This window comes from Squalius cephalus, assembly GCF_949319135.1.
Source record: "Squalius cephalus genome assembly, chromosome: 10".
Classification (NCBI taxonomy): Eukaryota; Metazoa; Chordata; class Actinopteri; order Cypriniformes; family Leuciscidae; genus Squalius; species Squalius cephalus.
This window is the reverse complement of record NC_137131.1, coordinates 1,822,002-1,844,258: the sequence shown is the minus strand read 5'-3', so window position 1 is coordinate 1,844,258 and position 22,257 is coordinate 1,822,002. Positions and strand designations below refer to the sequence as shown.

Here is a 22,257-nt window from a genome sequence, read left to right as displayed (position 1 = left end):
TAAAACACACACTTTGGACGGGTTATCTGCGCTTGTTGAATGTTTCACACACAATACACTAGCATGGTAACACTAGATGGTGTGGAAATCAGTGCCAGCCATCTCATTTGAATCACTGTGTCTATTGTACGCAAACACTGACTGTCTTTTGCATGTATTTAAAGTGTTCGACATCATATAACATGAAGACTATACTGTTTGTACAAGCAAAACATTGGTGCATTCAAATCACTGAATAAATATCCATCTAGCAACCGGCCAGACTTTTGCACTTATATTTTGCTCAGGAAAAGCTAGTCGAGTTAACAAACATGCATGCACACTTGGTTCAAACGGGTTCGGTAATCTAGGATTATAATCTGCATAATTTTGCATCTTTTTTCAGTGCATTTGATTCGGCCAGCCAGAACGCTTCTGTGCTGAGAGTGAATTTGGGCTGAAATGGTTTAGCAAAAGCTTGAGCTGATTTGACAGGACAAGTACACAGGAAAGCTATTACTGTGGCTGGTGTGAAGAGAACAGACTCAACGGCTGCATTTGCAGATGGCTTTTTTTTCTTCAATGATTTCCTCTCGTTCTCTCGTCTCGTTTTAATCTCACCTCGACCTGCACGAGACTCTTTATCTCACAGCACTGTTTGCACGGCGCTCAGTGTGTGTTTGAGGATGTGAGCTCACGACGATGATTCTGGAGGCCATGACGAGGTGAAATTAAGTCATATTTAGGAAACTGCATGTGACTTTACATTAACCACATTACCAGCATGATCTCATTCATATTCGGACAGTAGGTATTCGTGTGCATGATCATGTTTGTGTTTGGATATGGTGGTGAAAATCAAGTTTGTAATGTTGTTTATATGTCTAGGTGGTGTTTCTAATATACAAACCATGTGTAAATTCTTCAGTCAACAACATTGCTGAGAATTTTCTGCACTTTATCAAAGACAGTCTCAAAACGCCCCTGTTTCCGCCCATCAAAAACAAGTGACCAATTCCGTCACGAGGGGGGCGGAGCTTTTCCTCACTGACTTTCTATGATGTTCAAATAATTTCTAAAGCCCTATTCGGACGGGATTAACTTTACCAGGGTAGATGGAGTGTAATTTTACCACAGGACAAATTAATGGCCAATCCGCACGGGATAAGAGATCTCAGTAAACTAGCAGAAGTGGGAGAGTAACTCGATTTACACACCGCCGTCACTCCTGTCCTCATGTGTGTGTTACGCTGCTTCCTGATATCATGTGCGCAAACACATATAACCATATAAAACAATGTATAGAACGCAACTGAATTCTTTTCCAAGAGTCTCAAAACTTGAAAAAGTGCGGAAAACTACTTTTAAACTGGAAATGCCGAAATATTTACGTACATATTTACAGCGGGTCTATTCGCACGGGATTAGTATTACCTGAGGTTATTTCTCCGGACCTTTTTACTGAAGGTAAAAGTCGCCGTAATCTTTACTGTCATTGTCCGTAACGATTACTGAGATGCACATTCGGACGGGATGTCCGAAGAAGCTCTGGTGATTATTACTTTACCCCTTCTCTACATGTTAAACTAGTCCCGTCCGAATAGAGCTTAAGACTGAGGATTTTTACAAGGCAACTGTCTGACTCCGAGATGGCGAACGGGAACATGGTTTGTGTAACATTAGCAACACATTATTAGCTGTTTGATAACGTAGTCAAGCCAAAGGCTAATCAGATCAATTACAGTCCGTTGCCATTAGAGAGTGATACATAAAAGGCATGAATATTCTGATACATGGACTATAACTCACTCTTCCTATTCTTCTTCTCAGTCAGATTCTGTTTCAAACATTTATGGCTGAATTAAACCAATATTGCCATCATGTAGTGTTTACAGTTTACAGAGCGAGTGGATCAGGTAATCTGAGCTGGTGTGAGTGAGTGGAGGCGGAGACTAATTTGCATATTCATGAATTCATATATACTAAGTGAACCAAGGGTGTAGAGTTACATTCAAGCTATTTATTTTATTTTACAATTAAAACATTTAAATATGTCAGTTTTAATGGATACAATTATTAACTTCAGAGGATTTTAACCTATTTCAATGTATTGACAGAATCTACAATATACTTTTAAGTATGAACAAGTTTAGAGACGTGCAAATCTGTGCAAATCCCCAGTTAATTGCCATTTTCATTGCAGAATTGTGAGCGCAACTCATTTATTAGTAAATTATGCAACTCTGTCAGAGAAAGACCTTTTATTTTACTGATAAATTAAATCCAGATGTGACTTAAGACTTTAAAAGTCACTCACACTCTGAATTTAATTATCTTCAAAGCTGAAATATACGTGAAACATTGCCATTGCTAAAGCTTAACATGTGTTTCATTCATCATATTGTCAAATCAAGCCAAATTCATTAAATAAATGTGATGCTGTTAAAAATAATGTGAACACTTTACAATACGCTCTCATTTGCTAACATTGAACTTACAATGAGCATTTATTTATGTTCGTTAATAAAAATACAATTGTTCGTTTATTTGTTCATGTTAGTTCACAGTGCACTTAAAACTTTTGATTTTAAAATGTTTTATTAAATTAACATTATTAAATACATAGAGGTATTGTTCATTGTTAGTTCATGTTAAATAATGAGACCTTATTGTAATGTTTTACCAAAATGGTTCATTGATTCAACAATAAATTTAACCTTGTCCTAAACCTAATTTTACCACAAACAAGTCGTAACAGGATCCTAAAATTGCACCTATATGTGCCGTATGAATATTAATGAGATGATGTAATAGCCATTACAAGCTGGAGCGAACCAAGTCCTCTCAGACTCGAGGGGGGGTCACAGAAAGAAAGCATCAGTAATTGACAGCGAACCGCTTCGGGAAGAGTTCAGGAGCGAGTGGGCCGATCCGGGCTCTTAAAATTCCTGAGGTTTATCTGAAAACAGAGATACGGCCATCATGCTCTTGTTTTTAGAACAAGGCCTCTGTTTTTCCCTGACTTGGCTCTTTCCATTCACTCGTGGTACGGAGGGCCTCTGGGCCGTGTTTATTTGCACATGTCTGACATACGATTTTCTCAAGTTAAGATGAGGCATTTGCACTAATGCTACGATATGACCTCGGAGAGACACACCGGACCGCCCCTTTTAAGCAAATAATCAGGCAGCGAAAGAAATTATATTTACCCGAGTTGTGAGTTTGACTCAAACTGATAAGACGAAAATACTGAAAAATATCAGATCAAATCAGAATCTTGCAGATGGATAAATGCAAGTTAAAATGCAAATATATAAAAAAACTACCTTCATAATTATGCATTCCTGTAGCTCAAACTGTAGAGCATGACCAGCAACGCCAAGGTCATGGGTTCGATAGTAAATGCATGAACTGAATGCAGTGTAAGTTGCATTGGATCTGACAAATGCATGAATTATGCTTAGTTAACAAAATAAATCACTTTATCCCATATATTTTGGCCAAGATTATGCAAAAAAGATAAAAAGACCTATATTAAATGCAAAGATAAACATGCCATGCAATGCATGAACTGATAAAGTGTATGTCTTGAATGCAATGTAAGTCGCTTTGGATAAAAGTGTCTGCCATATGTGGAAAAGTAATATAAAGTAATAGTGCATTTTGTGCAATCGCTACCAAGAGCATGCAAACATAATTCACAATTTTCCTACTCATGTCATGTTAATCATATAAGCACATATTTGCTTACTTTTGTACAATAAACAGTTCTGGTGGTCACTTGTAAAGTCTTGAGTCACGAAGCAAAACTGCTGTAGGAAACGCTGGTTTATGCATCACTATAAATAAACGTTTTTTTGCCTAAACTCGCTTTTTTCCGCAAGCTTGCTTCATAGTTTCCAGCAAAAATCTGGCACTGGGAAAGGCAAAGCCTCATTAAGAGTTTATATCCCAACCACAATATCAATAGCATGGATAAAAAAGGGACAGAAAGATTACAGTAAGACCCGGCTTACAGCGGCGGACGGCTCGTGCCTTTGAAATGTCAAGAGGAAGGAGGAGGTGAACTCATCACGAAACTCATTTAAACACTCGTGCAATACAAATATTCTGTTGCGCTTTCGCCCCGCAGGTATATTTAAAACATAAACGCTGTACGTCTCTCTCCTTCTGTGAAATGGAAGTGCGCAGAACATTCCAGACTATCAAACGACCGGTGCAACGATTTCCACATGCGAGCTTAGTCGGGCAAAAATATCCCGAAAACAGGAGCCGTTTGGATAATCTGTGACTCTCACGCCTCCTCCTCTGTTGCCTAATCTCCAACGACAGCAGGCGAACAAATTAGGAGCTTTCAAAAAGAATGCCTGCTTAAAAAATAATTAAGAAAATATTTTTAAAACAAAGTTGGTTTGGAAGAATAAATTAAAAAACACTGACGCGTCGCCTGGCTTTGCTGATTAGCTGTCTTTAAAAACTTCATTATGAAAGCGTTTAGATTCCGCCTGACGACGAGGAGGACCCGGTTGAGACCAGCTGCGTCTTCATTTTCACTTGCCACTTGTAATCTGAAGTTTACCCTCCGCCGTAACCAACAAAAACAAACAGTTTACCCCGTTCTCCCCACGGGTCAGAGCAAACGCTGCACTGTAAAACGCCTGCGAAACTCATGGGTTTTTTCACTCCTGCTGTTTCCAATAATTGCAAACATGCGTCCAACAGCGACTGTGGTCCTGAACGTACAGTAACTAGTGCTGCTGACGTAACTAACCCTGGGTTTAATATCTGAGTGAGATGAAAACCTGCAGTTATTCTCGAGCGCTACACACGCGTCCCTCCAGATCTGCAGGTAATTAGCTCGACTAGACTATTACAAATCAAACACACACACTGACTCTGGTTTACCAGCCCGGGGCTCTTCATCCTGAGGCCGGCGCTGCTGTAATCTACCAGCCCCAAACCATACGGCCCACAGGGGACAAAATCACACAGATAATCTGTTCAACTGCTCAATTGTTTCTCCAAGATTACATGGAGAGCAAATAGACACTTTTTTTGCTTTGCATCTTCGGCTTAGATAAGATTTCCAGAGTTTAAGATCTCAAAAATGTCTCGGTGTCAAGTCACATTTATTTCTGTGGCACTTCATGCAATGCAGAAATAAAGCAAAATTCATCAGTAATGAAATTACTTCAAGTTGCTCTACAAAACTATAGTTATTATTCAGCTCAATTTAGTGCTTTTGCCAAGATTAAGAGTGCAATTAAATCCAATATGAAGTCAAATATTTCTCAGCGATATACTCTTACAGCACAGCGGCTATTTTCTCATTCATTTATGTGTATTATTTCTCATTAACCTCATTAACCACTTTAACATCTGAATTTTGTTTGTTTTTCCTGAGAAATTGGGTTTCTAGAGGTTTCTCAGATTTGGCATGATAAAGTGTGCAATCAAACTCAAAATTAATTAAAATATTTTCATCAAATTCACAATTCATTTTAAATGCACGACAACGATTTTCTCATTCATCCGTTTGTATTATACCTCTAATTTCAGGAGGAATATGAGTGAAAATATGTGAAAACTGCATTGAGCTTCACAAAGCAAACTTCTTCAACATCTCAGGTGTTTCTTGTTGAGCAAATTTAGACTTTGGCTTTTTCCTCTAAAGCTTCAGATCTCAACAATGTCTCAAACAGTGCTCAGATTCACCAAGATAAAGTGTGTCCACACTTCATCCACATTCATTTTAAAGCACTACACTCTTAATGCACGACAACTATATCCTCAATTATCTGTTTTCATTACGTTTTAGATATTTCTAAAGTGTGTAAAAACTCCTGAGCGGTGAAAGAGCAACCGGTGAGCAACAAAACAAGCTCATTTTTAAACACAGCAAATCCAGCTCCTGTTTGTTCCTAATTCAATTTATTCTCTCATTAAATCTTTATAATCCATAATGTCTGCGTTTCCAGCGGCGTTTCTCTGGCTCAGACCTTTTCCTAAATGCTTCCTACCTTCCGCCGAATGAGTGAAACGACACCAAATTGCTTTTCCAACATGCAGTCGGCTTGATAAAGACAGCCGTCAGTTCCTCTGCCATACTTTCTTTATGGTCTATGTGATTACGAACTGCAACCCACACTCTCTTCCAATCTGTCACGCAGCCATACACTCGGCCAGAGAGAGAGAGAGAGGGAGAGAGGGAGAGAGAGAGAACGAGATGAGAGAGAGAGAGAGAGAGAGAGAGACAGAGAGAGAGAGAGAGAGACAGAGAGAGAGAGAGGCCAGATTCCAGTGTCTTTGTGTCAAAGATTAGGAGCTGGAATGAAGAACTCACTGTTTGCTCTGGGATCGTACATTATCCCAACTACAACAACACAAAACATTCCTCATCAGTTCACGCACACATCCCGCGGGACTGTTTCATGCTCATATTCTCAACTTCGTCTCAGAAGCTTCTCCTAAAATAATCACAAGCCAATTTTCACTCAGAATTTGCTTGTAAAATTCACAAATAACTTCAAAGAAACGAACGTGAAATGTTATTTACGAGTGCAGTATTGAGCTCAGACTGAGATCCGCACACACTTCTAAACACTCTTCTGAAACTCTAAAGGACACATTAGAAGACGCGTTACGTCCGTAATTCGATGCATTTCAGAGTGAAACTGGATATTTAACGAGAATTGATTGGATCGGGAAAAGTGGGCGTTACATACCAGAAAGGAGTCATGTGATTTGAGGGGCGGGACTTGTGACATCAGCTGAGAAGGAAAGTTGTTGAGGAGATTTGCCACATTTTATTGAAGAAATTCGCAAAATAAACCCAAAGAAAGGGATTAAATAGAGTCTATTTTAATTTAATGTAGAATTTAAAGGGACATTTCACCCAAAATTTTAAATTCTACATCATTTATATTCATATAAATATGTATAATGACATTGTAATATATATATAGCCTATATATATTACATAAACAGAATCCTTTTTAATTTAATGTAGAATTTTTAGGGACGTTTCACCCAAATATTAACATTCTGTCATCATTGAATCATTCCAAACCTGTCAGATATGAAATGTCTGTGGTTTTCGTTGTTTGTTTGATTGTTTGTCCATGCAATGGAAGTCAATGGCCTCCAATGTTGTTTGGTTCCCACGTCTTTCAAAATATCTTTTTTCTTTTGCAGAATAAAGAAAGTCATACAAGTGTGGAACGCCATGAGGGGGAGTAAATGATGAATTTATTTTTATCTTTATTATGGGGTGAATTATCCCTTTAACCAAGTCTCCACTTGCTCTCAATTCGAGACAAATTGCTTAGTAAGAAAAACAATTATTAAAAGTCTCATTTGTGGTTTTTCTTTCAAGGCCTTGAAGCCACTCGAAAGGCGTTCAACCCTGGTTTAGATATGAAATGATCAAGAGCAGATGGACCTGAATGAAAGCATGTGATAAGAGTCGGACACGGGTGAAGAGAGACAGTCACAGGTCGAGAGGAAAAACACGCTCAACTAAACAACACGCTCACACCTGCATGCTAATTACACTGGAAACGCTGTGTTTCTATTCGTGTGACTGTACGACACAGGCCGAAGCTTCGGGTCCTGACAGTGCAACACATTTGAGTCCATAGTCGAGTATGAGAGATGCTGGAGGAGTTTCATAACTCTGATATTGTTGATTGTTGAACGCATTTATTGAGCATAGACGTGAACTGACATGGTTGTATAGTTCATGAATGCTTTGAAACACAGACCTAAGACTGGTCTCACACTAGGCCGATTATTGCAGGAATGAAGGAACTTAATACAGTTTAAGTGTAAAAAAGTTTACTGTGAACCAAGATAAATATTTTACAAAACTCTAAAATTGATAGACAATCAGAGCCACATCTAACCCTCTGGTACTGTTCGCATGTCAGTCAAAAATTACCAAAAGTTTATTTAAAATTTTGTATTTTTATGGGATTTTATGGTGATAAATTATAGTTATGCAGTAGTTATAATTCATTTATTCACTTTTTGCGCATGGCCCTGAAAATTTCATTTCCAACTTAAACTGTCATAAATAAATAAATAAAAATAAAAAAGAAAGTTGCTCTCTTCTTTTCTTCCCTAATAGTGCCGTATATCTGATTGAAACGCTTATGGAACAAGAACAGATGTGGGCGGGGCTTGATTTTGTCCGAAGGAATTGATTGGATGGTTGTGGTTTGCTATTGGTGGATCTCATGTGAGTGACAGGTTATAGCCCCGCCCACATCATCAGAGAAGAGAAGAGGAAGTTATTCTGATTCAAGATTATTAGCACAATATTGATGTGCACGGATACATCATTTAGAATAAAAACTGCAAAATTAAACATAAAAAAGTAAAATTGTCATTGTTTTGATTTCTTGAGGCTCTCCGTGTCCCTCAGGTGTCGTGATCGACTCCAGAAGTGTTTGCTCAGGACACGCCACAGGACACTGAGACACTGCTTGTGTTTGCCCAGTCTCTCTCTCTCTCTCTCTCTCTCTCTCTCTCTCTCTCTCTCTCTCTGCATTCCAGCACAGACGCCGTATTTATTTATCTCATGTCTTCTCGTTTAACAGAATCAACTGTCTTTTACATTCAGTTCTTAGAGTCATCATGTGTGGAGCAGAAACACACACAACATCTGCACTCGTATCTGCTCATGTGCGGGTCATATTTCACAATAAAATCAATAAAGAGGAATAAGTGATTGCATTCTGCTTATAGAAGATGACTAGCAAGAGCAAGTAGCTAATCACAGGCAATATATGCAATTAGTATGTATGTATATGTAATATATATATTATGTATACTGTATATATATAATTAAATAATAAATACATTTAATATACATATATATATAAATAATTAAATATTTTAATGTAATAATAATATACTTTATATACATAGTATATATGAATACATACATTTATATTATCATATAAATACCACAACAAATATTAAAATGACATATATTGATATATATTTAATATAATATTATTATATAATTATTATATTAAGTTAAATATGTTACTATTTGTATCATTTATAAAATAATTATATATATATATATATAGATTAAAATATATTACTATTAATATTTTAAAATTAAAATTAAATAAATACATACATTTATATTATAAATAATACTACAAATAACAAAATGACGTATTTATATAATAAAAATGTATGTCTTTTTTATTTTTATTTTAATATATACATAATAATATATTTTAATCAATAATATATATATATATAATAATCCATATAATAATTGCATAAAATATTATGTTATATAATATTTTTATAAAATTATTATATTAATTAAAATACATTATTTTATACTATAATGTGTGTATATATATATATATAAATTGCTACAGTAATGCTTCAATATTATTATTTGTGTGTGTGTCTTGGGAATATGACCTTGACATGTAATTGGTGGGATTCACAAAGTCATGAGGCTGAATGTAATACGTGAAGACACACATAAACAAACACTAGTGACTCTCTGCCTCAAATCCCACAGGGAAAGGTAGTTGGTCACAGTTGAGTTCATCCTGCAACTTCTGTGTTATTTTCTCCGTTAGCGATTCGCTTTAGCTTCTCTTCAGCTCAGACTCAGGTGGACCCGTCGGCCTGTCAAACCGGCACATAATCAGAGTCGAAACAATATCAGCAACTTCCAGGCCTTGTCAAAGTTTCCTGCGTTTACAGCTCATAAAAAACTCCCACGAAATGTGTTTCTGCAGCCCGGCCCCCGCGCCCGCGCTCTTCCTCGGCCCTCGCCGATGCTTAATGAGAGAATATCACACCGTCAAGATGCAAACTCCATGCATACTCAACATTTACCTCGCATACTTCATTTATACGCATTCATTCTATTCTGAATGATTCATCAGTGCGTATTATTCCATGTTTGACTTAAAAAAACATGTACATTTGCAGTTGCATGGTGCTATTTTTGCAAGCCAATATTCAGATCTATTTTGATCAGAATACCCATTTTACTCCGAAATTTCTGAATGGCATTTTGAGGTAGTTTTGACTTTACCTTCCTCACAACTACAAGATTTCACGTTATTAGAATTATTTTTGTGCACTGTTCACATCTATTGGACCCTCATTATCAATGCCGCAATATAATCCTGCACATTTAGCAAGTGCCTTATGCTTTCATAACTCATTTCCAGCAGCGCCTTGCAAGCCGGGCGAAGTGCTATCAGTAAGATGAGCTCGAATGCTTTCACTAAAACTTTTTTCTGTGGGTCTCTGTAGAAAGCCGCAGATGAGCGAGGTGACAGGTCCACAATGAAGCCGAAGCCGAGTCCGCTAAAAATAATCAGTGAGTGCTTTCATTGTATTTATGTAACACTTCCTTTAAAAACCCCCACAGCAGGACGGCAGAACACCTCCAAAGAAACAACACTAGTTAGTCATTGAGAAACGCTCGAGTTAGAGACAAAAACAGACCCTCGATTTACTTTTTCAATACATGTTCCTGGCCTAAATACGAATGCTTGATATTCCAAAAACAAAATCATCAAAATGACTTTCCTTTTTGGCTGACATCAGCGAAATGCAACATATACAGACACTTTTCACCATGCATCAAGTCCTAATGGGTGAAATCAATAGTGATATATGCTGCATTTTCACCTAAAGAAGCGCCAGCTCGAAACCCTTTGATCATGCACACGATCTTTGCATAAAGGTCACGTTTACTGACATAAAACAAGAACAGAAAATCAGCCGGATCTGCCTCGAACCGGCGTCTGATGTCAATAACATCCGGATGGGGTTCATGCAGGAAATCAACTGTATCTGACCGACAGAAACAACAGCAAAATAAATGCACCATTCAGACCCGATTCAGCTCGGAAATCATCGCACAAACGAAATCCAAAATTGTCTGCGCTCACATGTGCATCAGGGGTTAAAACACTTCCTGACCAAAAAGAGACAAACTGAAAACCACATACACGTGGGTGACAAAGAAACGGTGCGAATTCTGCGATGCCATCCTGTTTGGTTTAGGTTCAGCTGCCACAAAGATATTTCCTATTTCAAACGTGCACAAGCAGCCATTTTAGGACATTTTATGATAAAACAATCGGAGCGTTTTAATTTAACATGCATCTGTACCGTACAGCATGTTAAGAGTTAAACGGCGAGGCTCTTGTTCTCTTATTCTGAACGACATCCGTCGGCTTTGAGTCCTGAACCACGCCGAGTGCACTAGAACAATAAACTTCTGTCTTTCACAGTGACGATCAGAGTGAGGAACATCTGGCGGCGGGACTCATTTTTGGGTCTCCAAACCGCTGACTGACAATTATGGTCGGCTGAGAAATAATGCATTTCCAGTCCTGTAAAACAGCGCATGAATGAACGCGCTGGAGTCAAACCAAAAAATTATTCAGAGATATCATTTTTTATATTTTTTTACTAGTGTGTGCAGGACACTATAGTTCATTCATGTAAGTGAGGAGAGCAAAATAAAGTAAATTGTGACATATTATACCCAATAATTATTCATACATCGACTACCAGTAACATTTGGGACCAAATATTTCTTTGAGCTGATCATGTTTTGCTGAAGTGTGCTTTCTTTAATTGCTAATGCTCTTTTTACACACAGACTGAACACAATGAAGCATTGCTTGGTGATTGGTTGAGCTAAACTGGTATTATCTAATTGTGTAGTTAAATTTAACAGCTGACAGATATTCAACATAATTCATGTGTGAGACAGTCTAACAGAAGGACGGACAAAACCAGTCAAATATCAACTGAGTTCTGCTCATATTTTCTATAGTGTATGAACTGTGGTGATAATGTGAGAAATGTTGAAGGAGTCTGAATATATTCTGGTTTGACTGTATATGAGCACATGTTTTGGGGGTGCAGCTACACCACATCCTGAGAGGGGGTTCTCGGGTGGACCCGTGCGCCACAGCGTACCACTGTTCCTGTAAGGCGCTGACGGGTCGGAAACACATGCCCCACATCAAGCACTGACAGGTTCTGATCAAAGTGCCCTGAAGCCCTGTGGGGGATCTGAATTAATGTCTTCCAGTTTGGTCGTATTTTTCGTCGGTTCATTGTGAGGTCATATTACGACAACGCCACTGCTTTGAAAATGGCCTGTAAATTCTAATGCAGATTAATTGATGTGTTATACAGAACTCTTGGGTTCTTGACCCAATTTTTAAAAAAAGCCAAAAATGCTCCATATAAATGAGAAATGTCTTACATTTTTGGATAATTCTTTCGTGTTTAAGGGGTTATTTACATTTTGTTACAGTGACAAAGTACGTTTCATTCATAAAATGTAATTAAAATAAAAAATGTGGTAATTAAAACTAAATGATCCCATGAATGAATGAACCGATATTTTTCGTCGGTTCATTGTGAGGTCGTATTACAACAACGCCACGTAAATTCTAATTCAGATTAATTGACGTGTTCTACTAACCCTTATATAGAACTTTATATAGAATTTTAAAAGCCAAAAAAGGTTCCATATTAGGAGAAATGTCTTAAATGATTGGATAATTATTTTTTATTTAACGGGTTATTCCAGTGATAAAGCTGTTTCATTTATAAAATTTAATTAAATTAAATAATTAATTAATTAAAACTAAATGATGCCATAATGGAACCTCTAAAAAGGTTCTATAAATGAACCCTTTAAGAACTGGTGCTGTCAATCAAATCGATTAATCACGATTAATCGCATCCAAGTTTGTGTTTACATAATATATGTGTGTACGTATTATTATATTTATATATTTATTTATTTAGATATTTATTCATATATATGTGTCTGTGTGTGTGTATACACTGTATATATATACACAAATATTATATAAACAAACTTTTATGTTAAATGTGATTAATCGATTTGACTGATAATCGACATTTCGACTTTTATTTGCATACATTTATTTACATTTTTCTTTAATTAGAACTATTGGAATAAAATCTTCGGTAACACTTTACCATAAGATTTTATTTGTTAACGTTCGTTAAGTTAACATGAACTAACAATGAACAAAACTTCTACAGCATTTATTAATCTTAATTCATGTTAATCTCAACGTTTACTAAATTTTTTTTATTAAAATCCAAAGTTGTATAATAGCTAATGCACTGTGAACTAACCTGAACATGTTTATTAACTAATGTCAAGTCAGGTTAATAAAATGTATAGTTAATGCATTAACTACTGTTATCAAATGAGACAGAAAGCCACTGGTACTTTAATCATTTAGTTAAATGCAAATGCTCAGTTGGTTTAATCTTTATGTACACAGTTCAACAGTTTGGTCCCCAAAAAAAGTGTGCAATTAATTTACAGCATAAAGCACAAATAATATAACGCCTACACAATTTTCTCACAATTATTCTCAACTGGAAAAAAAATCGAAATGCTCTAATTTAAAGTCAACATGAAAACTGTAATTCTCAGCATGCCGTATTTCTGAGTGAAACTGAACAAGACTGAATTCTCTCCATTGGGAATCGATTGGATGGTGAAAAGTGGGCGTATCATGGGCAGAATAAAGACAGTGGTTGAACTGGTTGGAAAAGAACAGGATTGGCAACGTCAGCTGAAATGGAAAGTCGTTTAAGAGGCAAAGCAAGTTATTGCATTTTGATGAAAGATTATGAAGCCATTTTTTCTCCTTTTATAATAACATGCACTGATAAATCATCCCCGAAAAATGCTCTTAGAAAGTACTTTCTGAATCACCAAAACCACAGCAGCAGAAAAACCCTGAGACAAACTCCCGTTCACCTGAAGGGAGGATGATCATGATCACACGTCTCTAGATTCACATCATCCAGCGGGGACTGAACTCGGCCTCGGTGACGCTGGCCGTATCAGCGAGTGTCCCAGAAGTCTGTGCAGTTCTCATTCCCCCGAGGACAGGCATCGTGATTATTTACCGGCTGCATTACTGAATCAGTTGCTATTCACCATGAAGCCAGCAGACATTCAGCGTTCTCTCTCTCTCTCTCTCTCTCTCTCTCTCTCTCTCTCTCTGCCAAGGCCAATTAGTGCTCTGCTGCGCCTGCACCCCCACAGCGACTGACAGCGCTTCACAAAACGCCAGCTACATTTACTGCATTACTGCCCGAGTGTGTGACTGGGCTGCAGATGCTTTTATAGGATACAGCGCAAAAAAAAAATGCTAGGTAATTTCTGCACGGTGGTCACCTGAAGTGTTCTGCTGTTTTACCGTCAGCTAAAGCAAATGTACAGTGATTATTAACGTCCCAGGGCGTAGAAACCACTATATAACTGAGGGGTAGTAGTCGAACAAAACAGGTTTTTCAGAGGTGAGATTCTGATACCAATCTAGAGAGCAATATAATGCTATATATGCTGTATAAGAAAAACTAATAGGTGCAGGATTTACTTTGAAACAATTTTCACTCAGAAATTACTAGTCATTTTTTTACAAAGAATCACAAAGAAAGAAACACATTAAATTAAATTTGAAATAGTAAATAGAAATAAAAAGACTAAAATGGTATTTTCTTGCAAATCTTACTCCAATAATCTAATCTATATATATATATTATAACACACATATACATATACATGATACATATATACACATATACATGATAATTGTATATGATCAAACACAGTATCTAAGTCGTAAATAAAACAATAAAACAGATTATTGGAGTAGGTTTTACAAGAAAAATCTGTATTTTTAATTAAAAATGTTGCATTTAAGTTAATTAAAAAATATATATATATATATATGTGTACAACTGTGATTTCACACACACATTTTTACATTTTAATATATATATAGTAATATACATATATATATATTTCTATATATATATATATATATATATAGAAATATAGAAATATATAGTTATATATATATATATATATATATATATATATAGAAAAAATGTGTGTGTGAAATTACAGTTGCACATATATATATATATATATATTTTTGACAGCTGTCAAATATATATATAGTAAAAACGTGTGTGTGAAATTACAGTTGATGACAGAAAATAAGATACAAAAAAATGCAATGCAAACTTATTTCCACAGCATTTCCATTGTCTATGGGTCTCCACTGTATTTCACACAAGTATTGGAGTTTTGTAACACAGTTTTGTGGTTCTGACTCATAAAGCAAAGCATTGAATAGTTCTGAAAAGGTCTCGCTCACCACAGAATGTGCACAGACGTTTTCACACCACACGTCAGTAATACATGAGCACAGCAGGTCGTGAAGAGCCTCGGTGCGAAGGCTTCTACAACACAGGTGTGGCTTACTCTCGCCAACATAACTTCATACAGAACCTGCTTCTAATCGTTGCAGAGGACAATGTAGGTTTAACAATGAATCTTTTTTTCGTATAAACGCCTTGACCTACACACACAAGTGTGCTGAAAAGCTCTGGAAAGGAAAAGAAGGAACATGATTTTGAGAATTTGATCAGGTTAAGATGAAAAAAAGCTCGTTTTAAATGTGCCGCCATACATTTGGACCCCACTATAGCAATGCATTCTGTTCTGTTGGTAACACTTTACAATAAGGTTCATTAGTTAACATTAACTAACATGCACTAACCATGAGCAATACATTTGTTTCAGTATTTATTCATCTTTGTTAATGTTAAAAAATCCAGCTGTTCATTGTTTGTGCATGTTAGTTCACAGTGCATTAACTAATGTTAACAAACACAACCTTTGATTTTAATAATGCATTGTTGAAATATTTACTAAGATTAATAAATGCTTATGCTTATCTTTCTCATTATTATTATAAATTCTTAGTTCATGTTAACTAATGAACGTGTTACGGTTCAATTCACCTGTTCACATTACACACACAAATCAGGATCAGAAACACCTGATGGATGAAAATAAGAGCTGAACAATGACTGTCTCAGCGCAGCTTCTGTTAGTTCTGGATCGCCTCTTTCCACATAATTAACTTCCCGTGTACAGAACGCAGATCAGCTGGCCTGACGACTCACTTTATCTCACATCTCCATTACTGTGTCGACTGTCGAGGAAAGAGGACAACTGTCATATACAGGAAAAGGTAATTGCTTCATGCAAACCGATTTCGTTTTTCATTCACTTGTTGTTTTCTCTGATCTTAATGCGAACAAGATTGATTGATTTGAGGTTATACAACATTAAATAAACATATAAAGAAAACATATCTGTTTCCCAGGTGTGCTACTGTTGCACTGATTCAGCATGTGTGCATTTAAACGCTGAATTAGTGTAAGGACAGCACACCTTTCCCACGTAAATCACACACTCCTGCCTCGGGATGAAATGCATATTTAGATACACCATATGCAACGATGCATGCACAAAAAAAGTATCATTTATGAGCGCGGCATGCACAAAGAAAATCTCTTATTTCCACTGCATTTACTGCACTGATGCATTTCGGTTAAAGTATTATTTAAGCTAAAGACAGTTGCACTCGTAGATGCGCCACTCTGCACCCGTTTCCAGTAATTGCTAGGCCTACGAGTTATTTTTAGATGGTTAAAGCAGCGAAGAACAAGCTCAAAGAGCAAGACAGAGAGAGACAGACTCTTTGAACGAACTAAATAATAAGTTAAGGCTCAGACTCGCTTTAAATGAATCAAGGTTTTCTGCCGTCACACAGCTGGTTATGTGCCACTGCCACCCACTTACAGGGATCTGATTCAGGAGCGATAACGCTTTTTTTTGGCTGCCGCTTAACATCTGAGCTGCCTTTTCTTTTGACGGCTGACACTTGGACGTACAATTGAAATTGAAAGTCAAACTTCACCAAAACTCACTGCAAAAGAAACGTCTGCAAAGATTACCATGTTGCACTCGTATTCTTCTGGACGTCTGCTTTATGAATTGCCAAGTCAACATTTGCAATTTTACTTCTGTAATCTGACTTATTTATAAATGCAACAAGATATTCAATGAGACTGATTGGATGGCAATGTTATTTCAAAGGCAGAGCAAATTGATGAAAGTCTATAAAGACAATCAGCATTCTTTTGAAAAACACACACTGATGAATCAATCACAATAAAACCGGAAACATGCATTAAGACAGACAGTGAACAGGATCGACTTGGATTTCTGATGGACTTATATTGATATGTTGAAGATCAAACTCTCTTGACATGGCAACACAAGTGAGCGCTATGAATACACTTGATGATCTAAGAGTTAAAAGTAGTTGGGTTGTCTCTAACACACTGTGGTCTGCCTATCTCTGTCTGCATTAATACAGTAACACCGGTGAAGAGGGGGAAGTGGTCCATCTTCTCTTAACCTATCCAACTTCAATTTTAAACGCAGCGAATAAGCCCGGGGCGATGCACAAGACATAATGCATTCGACAAATATTCTCTGGGTGAAACATGTATTTATGAAGAGATGGCCTTTAGAGGAGGAATTCACAGAGCGTATGCTTAACAAACAATACACCCACTCATGAAAACGAGAGATAGAAAGTCAGTCTGCTCAAAGTGAGAATGAGTCACAGCTCAACTGAAACTTCAGCATCAAGACACCAGAAAAGATGTTCAACCCAAAATCTTGCACTTTTACATGCATAATATCTCAAAACTAGACTGTGCACCACTGGACCAATGGGCACTTGAGTAAATACTAGCATAGCAGTTACTAGCAGCGCTGGGCGTGTTTGCATTGGAAGTATGGATCTGGCAGGTTTGTTGCAGGGCAAATGATGACATTGGTTAATGTGTTATCGATTGCCTGGTTGTTATGGCTGTAAAGTTGCTTCCCTATTCTGAGGTGAAACTGATTGCAAACTATGTGCATGAGGACTGTATTATTTTTCTGAAATGCTTAAAACTTTATAAGATGTTCTAAATAGCATGAAAACAGAAATCCACTTTAAAGTTGCGAGAGTCATTTTTGGTTTGTTCTGCTTTTTGGTCTTAAATTGAGAACATTTTGTTGAAAAAAATGTCCATTGTCTATTGTCAATATTGCAGCGATGTATAAGCACAGCTCATGCAAAAGCAGCTTTCTGTTGGTCAATGCAGCAAATGTGACTAAAATGGGCCTTAAGGGCCTCAAATTAACACTCAACAAGTGCCAAATGTGAGTTAAAATCGTTTTTGGCGAATATATGAAACGGTGTCAATCGTCAACCGGTAATATTTTTATGAATTCTAGAAATGCAATGTTGTGAGGAAAAGAACGTAAACAAAAGTTAACGACACTCGGGACAGTTGATGGGCCAGCACTGCGTCGTCACCAAAGTTTAAGCCTTAACAATTGAAACATTCAAGCACTAGAAGACGCGAAAGGGAACTCGATTTGTTATTTGCTGTGTTTTATTCTCTCGTTCTCATCTTCTTGCACTTGAGAATGCCCGTATTGGCGAGTATCTTTGTAAACATTGTAAGTTATGTCTTAAGTGAACATAAACAGTTGAGAAAGAAAATGCATGTGTATCAGTATATTGGATCAGTGCATTATCTCTTATATTGACAACACCTGTCAACTGTGTCCTTAATCTTAATCAAACAACAAATGACAAATCACTCACTGCTCTTGACTGAATAACTTTAATAAGGATTAATCTATAACTAATTAATACAGTGTTATTTTGCATTTGATTACTTTATTAAATTTCTGTACCTGAAAATTGTGAATTTTCACTGGTATCTAAGATTTTGGAGTCATAACTGCCTGTTTTTGCCTAAACTCAATGTATATAAATATATATGATTCTGCCAACCTAATGATAAAAGATGTTGGTCAAAAATGACTTTTTATATCAAAGGCTAAACACTGGGTACAAATAAAATAATAAATGAAAATAATATTTAGATTTATTCACTTGTGAATTCTGCGTATCCCTTGCTAAAAAACTCATCCAGTTTATTCTGGTTTTGGTTTCACATACAGTACATGCACTGTTCTACGGTTTCATACTTCACATACAAGTATGAAAAAGCTCATGCGTGGTTCAGGAATGCAGCATGTAGCATGTTTGTGTGTTAGCGACAGGAAATGATAATCACTTATCATGGATGGCCTAGTTTTTCAGAACAGTTTCCGGTTCATGCGACAACACTGTAAACCACTTCACGCAAACTCTCAAACGTTACATATTAATGCAAGCCCTCCATACATGACCTTCAATTGGGGCCTCTCAAGAATGTTGGAGAATATTGCATTATTAAAGCTGGAGCACATAAAGAGGGCCATTGTGGTGGGGAGAGCAGGCTTTCCCCCTAAAATTTTGTTTCATAATGTCCACTTGCACAGGATCATTTTTCAACGTATGGAGTTGGCTTGGATTACTCTGTTCTCCATTCGCCGGCTGATCTTTTCCATATGCTTAGAGCCACAAGCTTAACTCTGTGACACCCTACTATAAACAGCCATCAGCAAATTATGAGTTACGCTCTGTCAAGATGGCTGAATTTAAAAGCTCCATCACAGGCTGTCTTTTAACAAAAAAATCTGAAATGCTCTTCTAAACAGAGTGGTTATTAAATAACAATAGGTAAAAGTCTCTGTTTCTACCATTATATAGGCAACGTGATTCATATACCACATAATATTTTTATCAAAACATGAATATAACATTGATTTATATATATAACTAAGAAGAAATTGACCCTTTTCACATTTATGTGTTTCTCAGAAGTGGAAGTCGTCATAGTTGGGTAAACTTCTAAAGCGGTAAATGAGAGATGACATTAAATATATTTGTACGTTTCCATTTACTCAAATAGCAAAAGAAAAACTCCACAATAGTGTTTTCATGACTTTCAAAAAGAGGGAAAAAAATAGAGAGATTGGCAGTCAGAAGAGAGAGAGATGTAAATTTTGCTGTATTAGAAACACCCTCACAGCAGCATTAGTTTTATGTCATTTGATGCAAAGGTAGGCCTAATATAATACAAAGTATAGTGATTTACATTTACATCCATTTAAAAAAAAAAAAGAAAGAATAAAAAACTTTGCAAGATTTACAATGCTGATGACCGTTGCGATAACTACAACATTTGGAAGAAAAAAAGTGGCGGTTAAACTAAAGATGTTACTGAGCGCTGACTGAGGATCAATAATTCACACAGCTGATTGGTTCTTGTATACTAAAATGTGCAAATTCATGTTTAGTCTGTTTATTGGAAAATTACAGGAAATATTCACCAATATCGCCATTCTAGATCAGATTTTGTAGGGTTTAACAACGCCCGCTGAAGCTTCAGATGTTATCGCTATTGCTTGATTGACACGTGACTAAAGCCAGCGCTTAAATACTGAGTTCTGAGTAAACAGAATATGAATTTGACAGTTTGCATAACAAGATCACGAAAGATAAAGACTACACTGTTATGAGAACTTCCCAGTAACACAATGAACCCAATTAAACAAAACAGCGGCAAATACAACAGAAAAAAAAGTATCATAAACTAAAACTGAATTATATATTATAGCCTACCATCAAAACTCACAAAGCAATAAGGGATCAAAATTAATTTTAATTATTCTTAATTCACGCTATGACAGATAACTGGAGTGACGTATAGGCTAATCCGTTGACAAATGAGGATCGGGGTGTAAAGTGCATCTTTAACCGACTGCTAAAATCGTATCCTAGTCAGCCTGACGCTGAATGCTAGTGCACATGCTATTTTCAGTCAGCACTAGTATCTTATACATTCAGACCCGTTATAAGTCACGCGCTCACTGGCAAAACTATAAAACTTAACACAACGCATTGCACACATTTTCCGGTTTAAAATATGCTCTTGTGTTCTTTGCTGAAAAATCTAAATGCACTATCCACAGTCTATTTCTACTTGTTTCACAGCACAAATAAATGCATAAATCATCGTAGAAACCCGCTTAGAAATATTAGCCGAGTTCCCCGTAATAAATTAATAACGCGCCTAAGAACTAATTAATTGTTCGCTACTTCTCACACGTGCAATTGCAACTACGTCACACAGGGATGCAGTTCTATCAACAAAGCAATTATGAAGCGAATTCACATCCAGACAGAAAGAAAGGAAAGCTGCATGTCTCCTATATAAGAGGAGCCGGACGGGAGATCTCCATCTTCCCTCGGGAAACAAGCTGTCTCACTGGACTTTATAATGCTTTTCATGTGCAGTGCCACATTTAGCTAATTTTGCATGAATGTGCCAGCAGTTAAAGTGATGCTATAGTGCAAGTGCACAATTCCCGAGATGCTGAAGTAAGTTTGGGATGCCCGGTCCGGAGATGCCGCGGTTTCGCGCGATCCCACAATGCGCACTGAAAACTAACACATTCACCATACTCAGCCTACACTTAGTAACATGATGTGCATGATTGCAACAGATGAAACTGTCCTGAAGTGAATGAAGCAGGTTATTTCCCATCTGGGAAAGAGAAACTGGTGCGTAAAGAAGAAGAAGAAGGAGGAGAAGCCAACGCATGGTGGGGTAAATTACCTTGTTGCAGTGGTAATAGTCCAGAGAGGAGAGGCTGGTGTCGGTGGGTAATGTACAGGAGCCCACGCTTGTAGGAGGTGCCGGGTAAAATCTCACATCCATCGCCCGCTCCGCTAGACTGAAGGCATGGAGAGCAGCTCGCGCTTCTGTTCTCTCTCTCTCTCTCTCTCTCTCTCTCTCTCTCTCTCTCTCTCTCTCTCTCTCTCTCTCTCTCTCTCTCTCTCTATTGTTAACCCAAACAAAAAGCAACAGAACGACTGAAAGAGAAAGGGGTTGAGCCTGTGTTCATGCTCTCCTCACATCCGTTCGCGGGATTTGTTCTGTTCAATATGAAAACACGCGCGCGCGGTGATGCTCGCTGGATATTTTTGCGATTATTTGCGCGCTTGTGTTGAGCTTGAAAACATCTCAACGCAAAATAATATTGAAAGGTTTAAAACATGCTAATAGTTTAAGTGCAAGTGAATTTTTTTTTTAAGTCGTTTTTAAGTAGCTAGGTTGAAATTATTTTTCAACAGAATTTGTGCTTCTACAGTAAAATGCTATTAAAATTATGTTTTGAAAGAATTTTACATGTAAAAAGTAGGCCTATATATATTACTAATATAAAAATAGCTATATTATTACATAGCACCCACGATCACCTAACATATTGTCTGTTTATTTTTACGCCAAGTTTTCCACAGTTCCAATACGGTAAAAAAATAAAATAAACCTGTATATAAGTTTGAGAGAAGAGAAATCTCCTGCTTTGTGAACGTGTGC

General features: G+C 36.9%; 2 protein-coding genes across 9 annotated transcripts in view; both read right to left on the bottom strand.

Moving 5' to 3' along the window:
* Nucleotides 1–22,257, bottom strand: part of kif5ab (kinesin family member 5A, b) — a 581,587-nt gene that overhangs the window by 174,535 nt on the left and 384,795 nt on the right. The window lies entirely within an intron of this gene.
* The window catches only part of tox2 (TOX high mobility group box family member 2), a 139,684-nt gene that overhangs the window by 113,455 nt on the left and 3,972 nt on the right, over nucleotides 1–22,257 (bottom strand). For 4 of the 8 annotated variants that reach the window (XM_079883536.1, XM_079883542.1, XM_079883538.1 and 1 more), the window contains exon 1: nucleotides 21,493–21,658. The exons of 1 other annotated variant lie outside the window; for it this stretch is intronic. In XM_079883536.1, the coding sequence (XP_079739662.1) occupies nucleotides 21,493–21,594 (102 nt within the window). In that variant the 5' untranslated portion in view covers nucleotides 21,595–21,658. Of the gene's footprint in view, nucleotides 1–21,492; nucleotides 21,750–22,257 lie in introns of those variants that run through there. 3 more of the 8 variants (XM_079883537.1, XM_079883540.1, XM_079883541.1) reach the window with 3 other exon arrangements.